The sequence below is a fragment of the Acanthopagrus latus genome, chromosome 11 (assembly GCF_904848185.1).
Source record: "Acanthopagrus latus isolate v.2019 chromosome 11, fAcaLat1.1, whole genome shotgun sequence".
NCBI classification, from domain to species: Eukaryota; Metazoa; Chordata; class Actinopteri; order Spariformes; family Sparidae; genus Acanthopagrus; species Acanthopagrus latus.
The window spans coordinates 8,901,590-8,914,269 of NC_051049.1; the positions used below are offsets into that span (position 1 = coordinate 8,901,590).

General features: G+C 44.3%; 1 protein-coding gene across 2 annotated transcripts; it reads right to left on the minus strand.

The window, feature by feature from the left end:
• Nucleotides 1-154: 154 nt before the first annotated feature.
• LOC119028455 (salivary glue protein Sgs-3-like) lies at nucleotides 155-12,154 on the minus strand. 2 transcript variants are annotated; one of them, XM_037114460.1, is made up of 5 exons: nucleotides 11,771-12,148; nucleotides 6,842-7,021; nucleotides 4,666-5,208; nucleotides 3,128-3,285; nucleotides 155-2,250 (listed from the first exon to the last, which is right to left on the minus strand). In XM_037114460.1, exons 1-5 carry the CDS (start codon nucleotides 12,060-12,062, stop codon nucleotides 2,206-2,208), a joined length of 1,218 nt encoding a protein of 405 aa, XP_036970355.1. In that variant the 5' UTR covers nucleotides 12,063-12,148; the 3' UTR covers nucleotides 155-2,205. The 2 variants fall into 2 exon arrangements, with proteins under 2 accessions (XP_036970355.1, XP_036970356.1); XM_037114461.1 differs by lacking the exon at nucleotides 6,842-7,021 and having other exon boundaries at nucleotides 11,771-12,154.
• Between the last annotated feature and the right edge of the window lie 526 nt (nucleotides 12,155-12,680).

Genomic DNA, 12,680 nt, shown 5'->3' on the forward strand with positions numbered 1-12,680 from the left:
ATGTTTTGTGTTTTGCCTCCAACAATAAAGCACTGTGTAAAAACTGAAAGAAAGGAGCCTGACGTTCTGTGGTTGCTACTATAGATCAGCGCTGTGTTCTGATTACGCTTTTGTTTGCGTCTGAGAAGTGTGAATAAGAGGAAAAAACAGAGGGTGGTTTCAAAATACTTTAATCATAAAACACAGAGTCCAATAATCCACATCTGGCAGCGAGGCCTCATTATGCAGTCAGGACACATACAGTTTTTAACACCAAGATCATCCCAACAATACAATATAGAACTGGAAGTACAGGCAACAAAGGGAACAACTGAGAGAATAACTTTCTGTTATTTTCCCTTACTTTGTGGCCTGTCTGTTTGTTTTTTTTTATGGTACAGTGATGAAATTGCGTACGAAAGCCAATTGATTTGATACCAACGTGGGTTCTTCTGTGGTTTTGTAAGCATCTTACTTCCTCTCACATTTTCCTGCAGATCTGCAGGGCAAACACACAGCGAGGCTGATGCACAGTGAAGTAACTGCAGTGTTTGTGAACTTGCCCCCGCTGAGAGAACCCCGTGCTGTAACAGAACACTAAAGCAGCAACTAAGATGGCGAGTTTCATGACGTTGTCTTTGCATGGTGCAATCTTCAGTAGTATTTACAACACACAGGACAATGCTAACATTGTGTGTACCAGCCACTGGCCCAGTTCAGTCTGCACCTGTCATTGTATGAATGAGTGCCTCTTGATGGTGTTCACGCTCAAGGCTAGTCTCCAAACGCAGGCAAGTCAGTGCAGCTACCCGGCCCCAGAGTGTGTTTTAGATGGGGGTAAATCGGAAAGTTTTTTGGGTTTGAGTATACTGTAAATACAGCATACAATAAGAGCTGTTCCTCTAACTATCTAAGGCACTCTCTGCAGGACTCAAGACACAAAAAAAAGAAAAGAAACAAACAAAAAACACATACTGCACATGTAAAAATCAGGCCAAAAGACAGCAGAACCTTCAACAGAGAAGTAGAAACAACAACAAAAAAAGAGAAAACACTTAAATAACCCCTGCCATGCCTTCAAGAATCCATACACACGCCCCTTAACAGATTCACACACCTACAAACACACACGCTTTAATGCCTGCACTGACATATGCACAAAATCTCATACACAAAAATATTTGTCCATTTTTCTCACCCCTGACAAATTAAAGTGCAACCTCTTTAACACTCTTTAGAATCAGGCCGTTTGTTATGTTCATTTCTTTTCTCTGTCAGATCTCCAGACTGTCTCACCTCAAAGGAGACGTATTATTCTCAATTTCAGGTTCATAATTTTATTTCGGGTCACTACTAGAATAGAGTTACATCCTGAAAAGTGTTACTCCTGAATAATCAGTGTGCTCTGATTGGTCAGCTCACACACGCCTGAGCCAGCACCGGATTTTCTGCACTCCAGTTTGCTTCACTGTTATCATGAATATAGGCATAAACTATTTAAATGTGTGACATGGTGATGTACTGTGATGTCACAATGTCACAGAATTGAAGCCGAGACTATTGACGAGGAGTTTGAGGCACCTCGGGAGCAGTGTTTTCTGTGGGAGAGAGGAACTCCTAGTGACGCAGATTTTGGGCTTTTTAACTTTCAAGATTTTTTTCACATACACAAGAACCTATACTGACAGAAAGGAAAAAAACTGAAAGAGCATAATAGGTCTCCTTGAACTGATTACAGGGCAGTGAGACGAGTGCCCCCAGGGGAGAATCTGGCAGGGCAGGTTGAATCTGTATCCAGGTGCGAGCCATCCAAATGATGGATACGACTAATGATGTGGCCTCCTGCTTTACAACTAACCTTTTCAACTCAAGGGAAATCACAACATATTACACAACACCCATACCCCAAAATATGGGCTGAAAAATACGAAGCATACAGTATTAAACCGGGCCGTCGGCCTAATTTGTAATCACAGACACCAATATAGCCAAAACGACCCCAACGTGGGCGATATCTTCATTGTCCATTGCAGCTTCAATCATGTCTTTTCCTACATGTCACTGATGTAGATAAATGGATGCAATCCAGAAATTTGCTCACACCTACCCAGAATTCTTTCTGTTCGGTGCACATTAAGGACGAGAGACCAGGTTCGACAGCCGCTGCAGCGCGAGCCTGGATTCAAAGAGGGTGTTTGGGCACCAAAAGCTTCAGTCGTGCCTCCATCAGTAGCTGTACATGGACAATGGCGTGTCTTCCATCATGTCGTCCTGCACAGGGAAAAAAATAACAATATGATAACTAATTATGCACAGCTAATGTACATATTATGTGCCAGAGTGCTCAGTTGTTGTCTTTTGTTAGACTTTGTTTTGGCTGGAGTTTTGTTGCTATTGAAAGAGCCGTGAGTCCAGGCAAGCTGTTTCCTATGCTTAGTTGAGCTAAGCTAAGCTAACCAGTGGCCGGCTGTAGCTTCAAATTTAAGACCAGCATATGTTGTGTTTTGGTGCTGGTCTCTGCTGTTTTTTCCAGCAGGGACATGGTTCGGTTAAGGTCAGTTAAGTACGTAGGCTGGTGACACCAGAGTGTGTATTTGTGTTGAAGACTAATAATGAACAATCGTCCCTCCAAAATAACTGATCTTATTCATACAGCGGCCATTGAAACAACAATGCTGTGACAGACATATTTCAAGCTACAACACCATTTGGTAACTCATTAGCTGATGTTAGCATTCAACAACTTCCCAGCTAACCTGTCCACCACTTAATTAGCTGTGTGTTTAACTTCCAGGTTTGGACAAATGTCACTGATATTTCTGAGTTATTGTTTCCTAATCATGTCGTATGGAAACAGCATTGTACCAAACAGTAAGCTAGAATCTGGTTGAATGCTAACGTTAGCTGACGTCTCAGGAAGCAGTGAGGTGATAACAATTTGCCAGAAGTTTATAGGTTTATATGGCTGATATGGTTTAAACCCTACAACACAGCAGCAGCACATTTGAGCTTCCCCTCCCCAGAGTGATGTCAGCGGAAAATGGCCACCATGTGAATGTGGTCTGTGGAATGGCGCCCGTGGATGGTGGCAGTCACCGCACAGTGACAGTGAGCCACAGCGTCGCCTGGGTGTCGTGGACGTGCTCACCATAGGTAGATCCTGCAGCCTGCGGAACTCCGGCCGGTTGTCTCTCCGGCGCAGCTTGAGGAAGAGGAGCAGAGTGATGATGACAGCCGTGATGATGAAGGCTGACACCAGGCCAGCCAGTAGGGGGTCTAATGTCGGAGTGTTATGTACCATCGTCGCTGGAAAAAAAACAAACAAACACAGGAGATAACTGAGTACGGCTCGTTCCTCCATTGAACATGCTGACGCTCAAGTCTGCGCTGTACGTGACTTCTGCCAGTCTCTCAATTAAAACAAAACAGAAGACGCAAGTCACGATGTCACGATTGCAAAACAACCACCACTGCTGATGGAAATCATTGTGGACGAAACGATGTATTAAAAAGTTTAATTCTAGTTACGTGGAGCATGTTTGCTGAATTGCTTCATCACCCACCAATCCTCCTTCAAATGAAATGCACATTTTGGGATAATGTGACCGCCAACTCAGCCATACACAGTACATACGTAGTCGGTTTGAGACACTTTAAGGCAGAGATGTTACACATCTTTTAATGTGGTGCGGGAAGTTGGATTACAGCTTCCTAAACGGTTATTTAAAGCTGTGACGGGAGCTAAATATAGACCCAACAGCAGCATGTTGAGTGTTCATCATGTAACTCCATACAGAAATGTCAAACACAGGAGGGTGATGTTAAGCTTGCCCGTACTCGAGCTCTCTGCTGAACAAGGACATTAATTTACAGGAGAGTGCGGTTCAGTACAGTGGATTAATCTTGACCTTTCTAAGTTGATGCCTCTCTGTGTTTGTATAATTCTGTGCAGGAAGAGTTTGTGCTGCTTTCTTTTGGCAGCGTACTTCTGTATATGGATGTTGCCATGGAGGAATACTTTGTAAACGTAGCTGTTTTTTTTTTTTATTTTTTTTTTTTATATCCTTAGTTGAAAGTAACAACAACCACAGAGGAGCCAACGCTGCCTGTTCCTCTGGCTAATGGAAAAGAGGCGACGTGCCAAGCGTGGCCTAATGAAACCACACGGAGTGAGAAAAGCAGGGAGAATTTTATATTTTCGACCGTATCCAAGCGGGGCCGATCAGCTTCCTTCTTTTTTTTTTTGCGATTCTGGGGAAAAAGTCCTGTCGATGTTGAAAACTTGAGTTTTCAGATAAAGAAACACGTGGATGCATAAATCATTTAGTGCGCAGAGAGAGAGAGAGAGGGTGAGAGAGAAACAGCAAGAGAAGGAAAACAGAGCATTCTTGAGGCCTCTAGTCCCATGACTGCCTCTGTCCCTTTCCCAAACAGAGCCATGATTGTGGAGTGCTTGGTGGTGACAGTGCTTGTAGAAGATGCAGACGGGAGGGGGGCGCATGTGGTGTGTGTTTGTGTACGTGTGTTTGTGTGTGTGTGTGTAGCCGTGAGGGCTGGCTTGTGCTGGAAAACAAAGAACAGCATCGCCTTTGTTGTCCAGCCGATTCACTCCTGGCTCTGTCAATATCCAGGCGGTGAAGCGTCCAGCCCAGACTCCAACACAAGAGGATAATATTATGCACTTACTGTCGTTGAGCTGGGAGGGGTCGGCGTGGGGTTTGGCCTGTGCGGAGGTGCTGCTCGACGGGAGGACGGTAGTCTTCTGCCGGGCTACGGTGGAGGTCTCAGGGTGTTCCTCGGGACGTAAAGATGTGAGCGTCTCGGTATGCGACTCGGTATTGAGGGGCCCTTGAGTGGAGCTGGTGCTGGATGTTGATGTGGGCTGGGTGACGAGGGCGGTAGTGGTGGTACTAGCGGTAGTTTCAGACTTTGGTGGCTCAGGTGTTGCTACGGTAGTCGAAGAGGTGTTTGACGGTGCAGTGGAGTCGGGAAGGGGAATTTCGGCTGGGTGCGATGTGTTTGTAGGTGGCGTGGTGGTCGTAGAATCGTCTACGGCGGTGGTGGGATTTGCACTTGTGGGGCTGGTGGTGGTGGTGGTGGTGGAGGTAAGTGGGGTGGGAGAGGCGGAGGCCTGGGTCCCAGACGGAGGGATCGTAGGCTGCGCCGTCATCTGGTCTGTTTGATTCTTTTCAGGACCTGCAGCCTCTGTGGGAGCAACAGTGTTGGTCCCTACAGAAAGAAACAAACAACACTGTCACAACAATACTGTAATCCGACTAATGATTCCATACTGTACATACACCATGAGGCATTAAAGGGTAGGCGTCTGTTTTTGTTTTTCTCACAATACAAATACACAAATGTAACAATTGCCATGAACCACTAACATTGACCTTGGCGATCATGTGATCTCACCAATCCATCAAGAGCTCTGCTCTTGTGTCTGAAGTCATCATCTCATGAGTAGCTACTGGCAGGTATAGTCGAGGCGCAGCTGTGTCAACCAGCGCGAGAAGCGACCTCCTCAAGAGGTTAGTGTAGCTGCTATAGCATCAGTTATGTCAGAGCTGGCGAGAATAATTCTCTGACCGACGAGCAAAGATCAGCGCTGAAGGCTGTTATCGACTTGTACGTCAGGTTAGTGATCCACGACTTCTCCTGTAGCGCCATGCATGAGGCTGAATTGAGCTATAGTGAAATGTCTCCTCAGCTACTGGATGGATTGCTACGCTGTGAATTTTAAAAGTTGAAAAAAGTCTGGAAAACAATTACCTCAGAATCACAATATAAAGCAGACTATTAAATAAAAAGTTGTGGGAGGTAAAAAGTTAAATAACTTCAAATTAGAAGTCCAAATTCTTCCTCGATTTCTTGAAGTAAAGTCACTTTGTCAGATTTTTACAGTGTCACAAGCAAACATTAGCATGCTAACTAAACTTAGATGGTGAACATGCTGAACATTATGCCTGCCCAGCATCAGCATGTTAGAATTACGTATTACGTTACGTAGCATGCTGACATTAACAGTCGGCTCAAAAGCACCACTGAGCCACCAGTATGGCTGTTGACTGACTGCTGTTTAGAGCAAATCTTCAATGCTGAGAGTGCCACAGATACAACTCACTTCCCCTCAGCAGCACTGCGTGGTGGCAGAAACTAAACATAGAATGGTCGGACTGAGATAACAACCCTTAAAGTTGTGCACATGCAAACAGTTCGTCAGTTCTTTCCACAGATAAACTTTTGATGCCTGAAAATGTGCCTTGCCTCTGAATATGTTTATGAGTCTAATGTGTGAACCAGCACCAGTGTGTGCCTGTGACAGAGTGTGTGTGTGTGTGTGTGTGTGTGTGTGTGTGTGTGTGCCTGGTGGGGGAAGTATTTCACTTCTACCTTTCTCACCCCCTTGTGAAAAGTCACACAGCATTTAATCACTTCTCTCCTCTTGTCAACACCATCTCTTCAGACGGAGCTTCTCTCTCGGTATATATTACCACTGCAACTTATTTAATTAACTTTTACTTTTATCTCACACCATCTCTCCCAGCTTCTCTCCTTCTCTGTGCTCCAGTTTTTTTTTTGTTTTGTTTTTTTTGTTTTTTTTTTTTTAAGATCTCGTTCCCTGTCTGTGTTGTGTTTGGCTGCCAACACTCAATCGCTCACTCCGTGGCCCACTTCTGGACGTGGAAAACGGAGATAAGGACTTTGTTAAATATAGCTCCTAAACTCCGGGCCACCTGCTGCTTGACTGTCTACTAAATCTGTCTGAAGTGGGACAAAACTTCTCCACTCAAACAGTCAGAAATCGATAAACGCAACAGCAGAACAAAAACAGGATCAGGAACAGAGAGTTTTTGGTTACCATTAAGTTTCTTTGTTCCGGCCGTCACAGAGACATTTTTCCCTTCTGTGGTTGTGTTGCTGCTCAAACTGCTGTTGACTCTTGAACTTGAATTTGCGTCGGTGCCGCTCGGTGACGGGCTGGGGACGGGCACAGGCCCTGCAGCTGGAGCCTCGGGAGCCGTCTCACCACCGCCACTCACTGAAGCGTTGACGGGGAGAGAGAGACAGAGTGAGACTCGGTTAACAGCCGATCTCTGGTGATGTCGTCAGAGTCATTAACAGCTTATTTGCTCATTACTCCGAGCAAACATGAAACAGCACACGGCAGATGTGCAGATTACAATCAGTCAGCACAGGCCCGTGATTGTCCAACAAACAATTAATAGGACTGAACAATGTATACACATATTACACATAAATACACATATTATTTATCCAGGGGAAGATATGTGACTGTGCATACTTTTTTTTTTCTAACAAAGCAGTGCAGCTGTCTAATAGAGTTACATGCTCAGTGCAACCACAGTCCTCTGTTTATCTGTGAGCTTCACTGGAGCAAACACGGGTTTATTGTCCTGCTAATATGTGAAACATAAGAACATCTCTTGTGCACACAGTGAATGGATCACTGGCAATTTTGGACCCTTTGTAGAGTTACTCAAACACATCTAAATGTCATCTTAGCAGCCTTAAAATAATAATTTCTATCCTTTATTATTATTATTATTATCTTTATTATCATTTTCTAAAGTCTCTAACAGGATTTAATGGCACAGAAAAAAACACACAAGTTAGAATATGATCATTGAGCCCTTGTTACTGTATTACTGTGCCATCAAGCGCACAAGCGTTTGGCATCAAAAATACCAGCCCTCTTCCTGCAGTTATAACTCGTTCAAACAGGACACATGACACACTCATTTTTAGTTTGCAAACAAAGACCTGCTAGGCTGGCCATTTCGCCATGCCAAGCTACGAAAAAAATGGGCGCTCAAGTCGTAACCGACAGCTTTACTCAAATCCACTGACAGTCATTATCTGCTCCCCCTCGTGCCAATGGAAAGTCGGGTCAAGTTTCGAAGTCCACAAAAGACCTCTGGAGCTTCATAGGAAAACTACGTCGACAAATTCTGCTAAACAACTGAAGTAAATGGGGACTAAATGGGGAAGTGAATGCATCTTGCTCAGTGAAACCCAAGTCTCCGGAATCCCTGAGACACCAAACTGATATTTGAAAGACATTATCCGGACCTTTCACTGTAGCCACGAAGCTAAAAGCATTAGCAAACACCCAGTCTGAAGTGGGTGCACGAGCTCGATCGCGCGTCAGGGGTGTAAATAATGCCTTTCAAAATCAATTTGGTGTCTCAGGACTTCCAGAAAATTGGATTATGCTGGACGAGCTGTATGGAGCCATTTTACTTTATTTCTTTGGCATTTTGGTTTTTAGAAGCACTAAACTTCATTATATCCCTCTGTGATAGAATCCACCAGGAGTCAGAGAGAATAACAGGCATGACAAAATAATATATTTATCTGTACTTCAGTCGTGTTGCACTACACATAAAACATTTAGGAATGTGAGGATTGCCAGCTGTTTCAACTTTATCTGCAGGCCCGATAGTGTGTCAATTTTTAATCTGCTGATCTGTGAAAACACATCACAGTCACATGACGGCAAAACTTAATTTCAGAGCACAAAATAAAATGGATAAGGACTGACCGGCTACGACTCTGATCCGTGAAGTAATATCCTTTTAATGAAGACCTCCAGTCTCTCTTTCTCTCTCTCTCTCTCTCTCTCTCCCTTCTTCCTCCTCCTCCCCCTCCTCCTCCCCCCCAGGCCTTGATCTCTTTAGCACCACAGCACAAATCTTCATTTCGGTTTCTAACTGCTTCCCTTTGATAAAGTCCAGAGCACTGTTGTAATGTAATGTCATTACTGTTCCATAACGCGCTCCCATGATGCCTTTCATTACCGCCATAATCACTCACGCAGCTCATCAGCACAAACACAGTGAGATGGAGAGACACAGAGAGAGAGAGAGAGAGAGACCTGTTTGAACCCTGAATGATGCAAAAACAGACACACTCATAAATAGACAGAGGTGCTTGGCTGTATAATACTGGCCTTGTTCCCTCACTTTAGCTCCATTAGAGCTGCTTAGGTCAAATGGTGGAGAGGTATGTCTGTTTTGTATGTGTGTGTGTGTGTGCGTGTGTGTGTGCAGAGCAGATATATAAAGAGAGCCACTGTTTCCACTGTTTCACACTCCTCTCTCCAGATATTACGGCCTCTAAACTCACAATCTCTCGGGCGGTGTACGTGGGGGAAGCAGCTCTCGCTCACTTCTTGACCCCACCGACGAGCCAACCGTTCCTCCGCGAGCAGATGTCTGCTGCTTCAGCACTCGACGCAGGAAGTGGCAATCAGTCATACCTTCTGTGTGAAAGCCAGCTAACTGCGGCTGCAAAGCCCTAATCAGCGCCGGCCTCGCAGCAGGTGATTGTGGTGATTTTTTTGAGTCACTGTGATCGTTTCGAAGAGCTTATCTCATTAACGTGGATTGAAAAGGTTGAGGACGGCCCTGTTCGTGCCGCCCTCGGCCTTTTCACCTGCACTTATTTCAGCTGCCAGCCGTCATGTGACCTCCAGACCTGCATGTCACTAGGTTGTCATCTTCTGTTCCAGCCCTGGGTCTTATGATGCTGTATAAAGTCACATTAATTGTTAATTTAATTATTAGTTTATGACGTCACTTATTGTGTCCACTCACACGGACTATAAATACTTTTATTTAAACAAAGAACTTACTTGGAACTTAGCAGACGTGTCCCATGAAAAGGTTTCCTTCCTTACACGCAAATAATCTTATTAGAATTAAGTAACCAGAAGAACTAAAGGACACATAACTAAAAGCTGTTGTAGCCCTTAAGTAATTATAGAACCACTGATGCAGTGTGAAAAAAACTTCATCTTCAGTCTCAGAAACAGAAATAACACACAAAAATTAGATTTAAATTACTGGTAGAACATTTTAATTTACTTTACGTATGCAGAGGTGGGAAGTACAAATACTTTTTCAGGTATCTGTACTTTACTTGAGTATTTATTTTTCTTTGAAAGTTTTACTTTTATTTCCTACATTCTGACACAACTATCCGTACTTTACTTTACCAATCATTTACGATTATTTACTGACCCAGTGTGTCGCCATTTGACATCCTGGAAATGTGACTCAACGATCAACTATACTTGCGGTGCGTTTACAGACAGCTCGGACAAATCCTGCAGATTATCTAGGTTACTAGTTCGATGACTTCTAAAAAGAACACAACTGTGTGATTTCTTGGTTTGAACAGAGGCCAGCCACGATAAAAGAGGCACTACGTCGTTTTGGAGAAGAAGTTCAAACTCAGAATTGTAATATTTACAATATTAATGAGGTAATAATACAAACTCTGGGACATTTTTTGTTTCCCATAACTGAATGAACAAGCTGTTCTCAGAGGAAAATAAGGTCACCAGTACACTGTTTGATGCTAGAAAGATGGCAGGGGCCGCCACATATAAACAAAGTAAAACAGAATGTTATTGTGTCCTCCTTTGACCTCAGTTTGTTTATTCGGTTTATTCAGTCAGAGAGTTTGTTTATTTAGTTTGTTATGGCATTAAAAAAATTTCATCCATCGTTGAAGATCTTTCTCCTCTGATTAAATATTCTTCCCCAGAACTACATAGTGCATCTTTAATGGTGAAACAAGAAAAAAGGCTTTTGAGACGGACTGGATATTTTTAAATGTTTTTTTAATGGGATTTCTTTTTCTGGACAGTAATTGAAGGCTTGGGCCTATTGAGGATGTTAAGAAACAGAGACGTCTGCCCTTTTCTTACAGTCACGTTGAGTTATTGTCACGGGAAGCAACACAGTGAATACGTCTGAAGTTTTATCTGACGAGCATCTACAATGTTCATGCAGATACAGCAGCAAACCGTATCTGTACTGTATAAAGTCTGCATAACATATAAAGTCTTGTCATAAAGTCTGTTCATAGAGTCTCCATACTTTACTACAGAGGCAAGCCAATTAGCATGAGCCCAGTGAAATAACAGTGTGCTGCTGCAGACAGTTGGAGGTGTCATTTGTCACAATGTACTCCCCTGCTCATTTACAGCCAATAAATGTCCCCCAGTGGAGACGGGCTGCTTTCTATTCATTTGAATCTCGGGCTCGAGGAACTGATGGGACGGTTCTGCCCAATAAAATCTTTTCAAATGTCAATAGTCTCATTTTCCTTTTATGTGAGAGGCACTGATGGAGGGAGGGAGGAGAAGGACGTAAAGAAGCCGGGGGAGGAAGAGGAGGAGGAGGGTGATTAAGTGTTTGTAACAGGTAGGAGAAAAGGCGGAAGGTGGGTACAAGTGGAAACACAGGATGTGTGAGAGGTGTGCAAATGTAATGCAAGCAGAAAGAGGAAGACGCAGAGAGGGGGAGAGAGGGAGGGAGGGAGGGAGGGGGTGTGATGTGATAGATAATGTGTGAGGCTGTTTGAAAAGAGGATCCCATGTCGGGAAGACAATTTGAGTCTAAAAAAAAAAAAAGAAAAAGGATATTGTTTGAAATGAGGCGAGGCCGGTGTGAAACAGGCCTGGCTGTAAGTGGAACAGTGAGTTTGTCCACCTCTGACCTGAAGGAGGAAGTGAAGTGTCCACACACTGTCTCTCACTTCAGCTTCTGTTAGTTTGAATCTCTGCTGAGAGACATCACAGGTGACAAGAGGCAGGTAAGACTGGTGTGTGTGTGTGTGTGTGTGTGTGTGTGTGTGTGTCTAACTGTAAACCAGTATGACATTTCTTCTAGCACAAATCACCCCAAGTGCAAACAGAGAGACTCCAAAGTCAACAGATGGAACAAGCACATTAACAAACAATAAAAACACTACCTACCATGTTCAGCTGATCCCAAGTTAATGACGAGCAGCAGCGCGCAAAGAGCAGCGCAGAGTTTGCTCTTCATCATCATCCTCTCTGTCCTCCGGCTACACAGCGAGAAAAAAAATAAAATAAAAACCGGAACAAATGTGGCCTCGCCTCGTTTTCTCAGGACTCTTCTCTCTTCTCTCTCTTTCTCTCTTCTCTCTCTTTCTCTCCCTCCGTGTCGCTCACCGTCCGATCCGCACACTTTAACGGAGTAGTTGGAGAAATCCCGGGCAGCTGTGCGCTGTCCTGCCCGCTGCATTCACGGCGGCGCTGACACTGTGTGTGCGTGGCTGGAAGGACTGAGGGAGGAGTGTGTATGTGTGTGTGTGTGTGTGTGTGTGTGTGTGTGTGTGTGTGTGTGTGTGTCTCTCTCTCTCTCTCTCTCTCTCTCTCTCTCTCTGCCACGTGTTCCCTGTTCAAAATAGTCAGTGGCTCTGACTCGGTGCCATGACGCTGGTGCTTCTGTGGAGAGACTGACACCTACCCACACAGCAGCGCACAGAGGGCAGGAGGCGGATCGGTCACAGGAAAAACCTGCAACTACAACACATCGACACACACTGAAGCCACATAAATCAATGCATGGCTGTATCTGATTGTTTATAGGCTAGGTCTAACAAAGATAGTGCTGATTTGCAGGGGTGCAGCTAAATCCCAGGGGGACAAGGGGGATGTCACCCGCCCGTTGTGCCCCCCCCCAAAAAAAATTACCTGTTGACCTCTGTTCCACTGGTAAAGTAGCCCCTCTGAGATTTTTATTCAGCGTTAGGTTGCACATCACTGTCGTTACGTTTTCAGGAAACAGTCGTAACAGAAGAGAAAAAAAGCGGTAGACCCACTGTGTGTGTGTAAAACAGTGGATAAATTATTTTGTGTG

Coding starts and splice junctions, on each gene's coding strand:
- LOC119028455 (XM_037114460.1), bottom strand. CDS start 12,062: ATGCAGCGGGCAGGACAGCGCACAGCTGCCCGGGATTTCTCCAACTAC. Junction 7,022..11,770: donor CTTGGGATCAGCTGAACATG/GTAGGTAGTGTT, acceptor TCAACGCTTCAG/TGAGTGGCGGTGGTGAGACG. Junction 2,251..3,127: donor GGCTGCAGGATCTACCTATG/GTGAGCACGTCC, acceptor TTCCCTGTGCAG/GACGACATGATGGAAGACAC.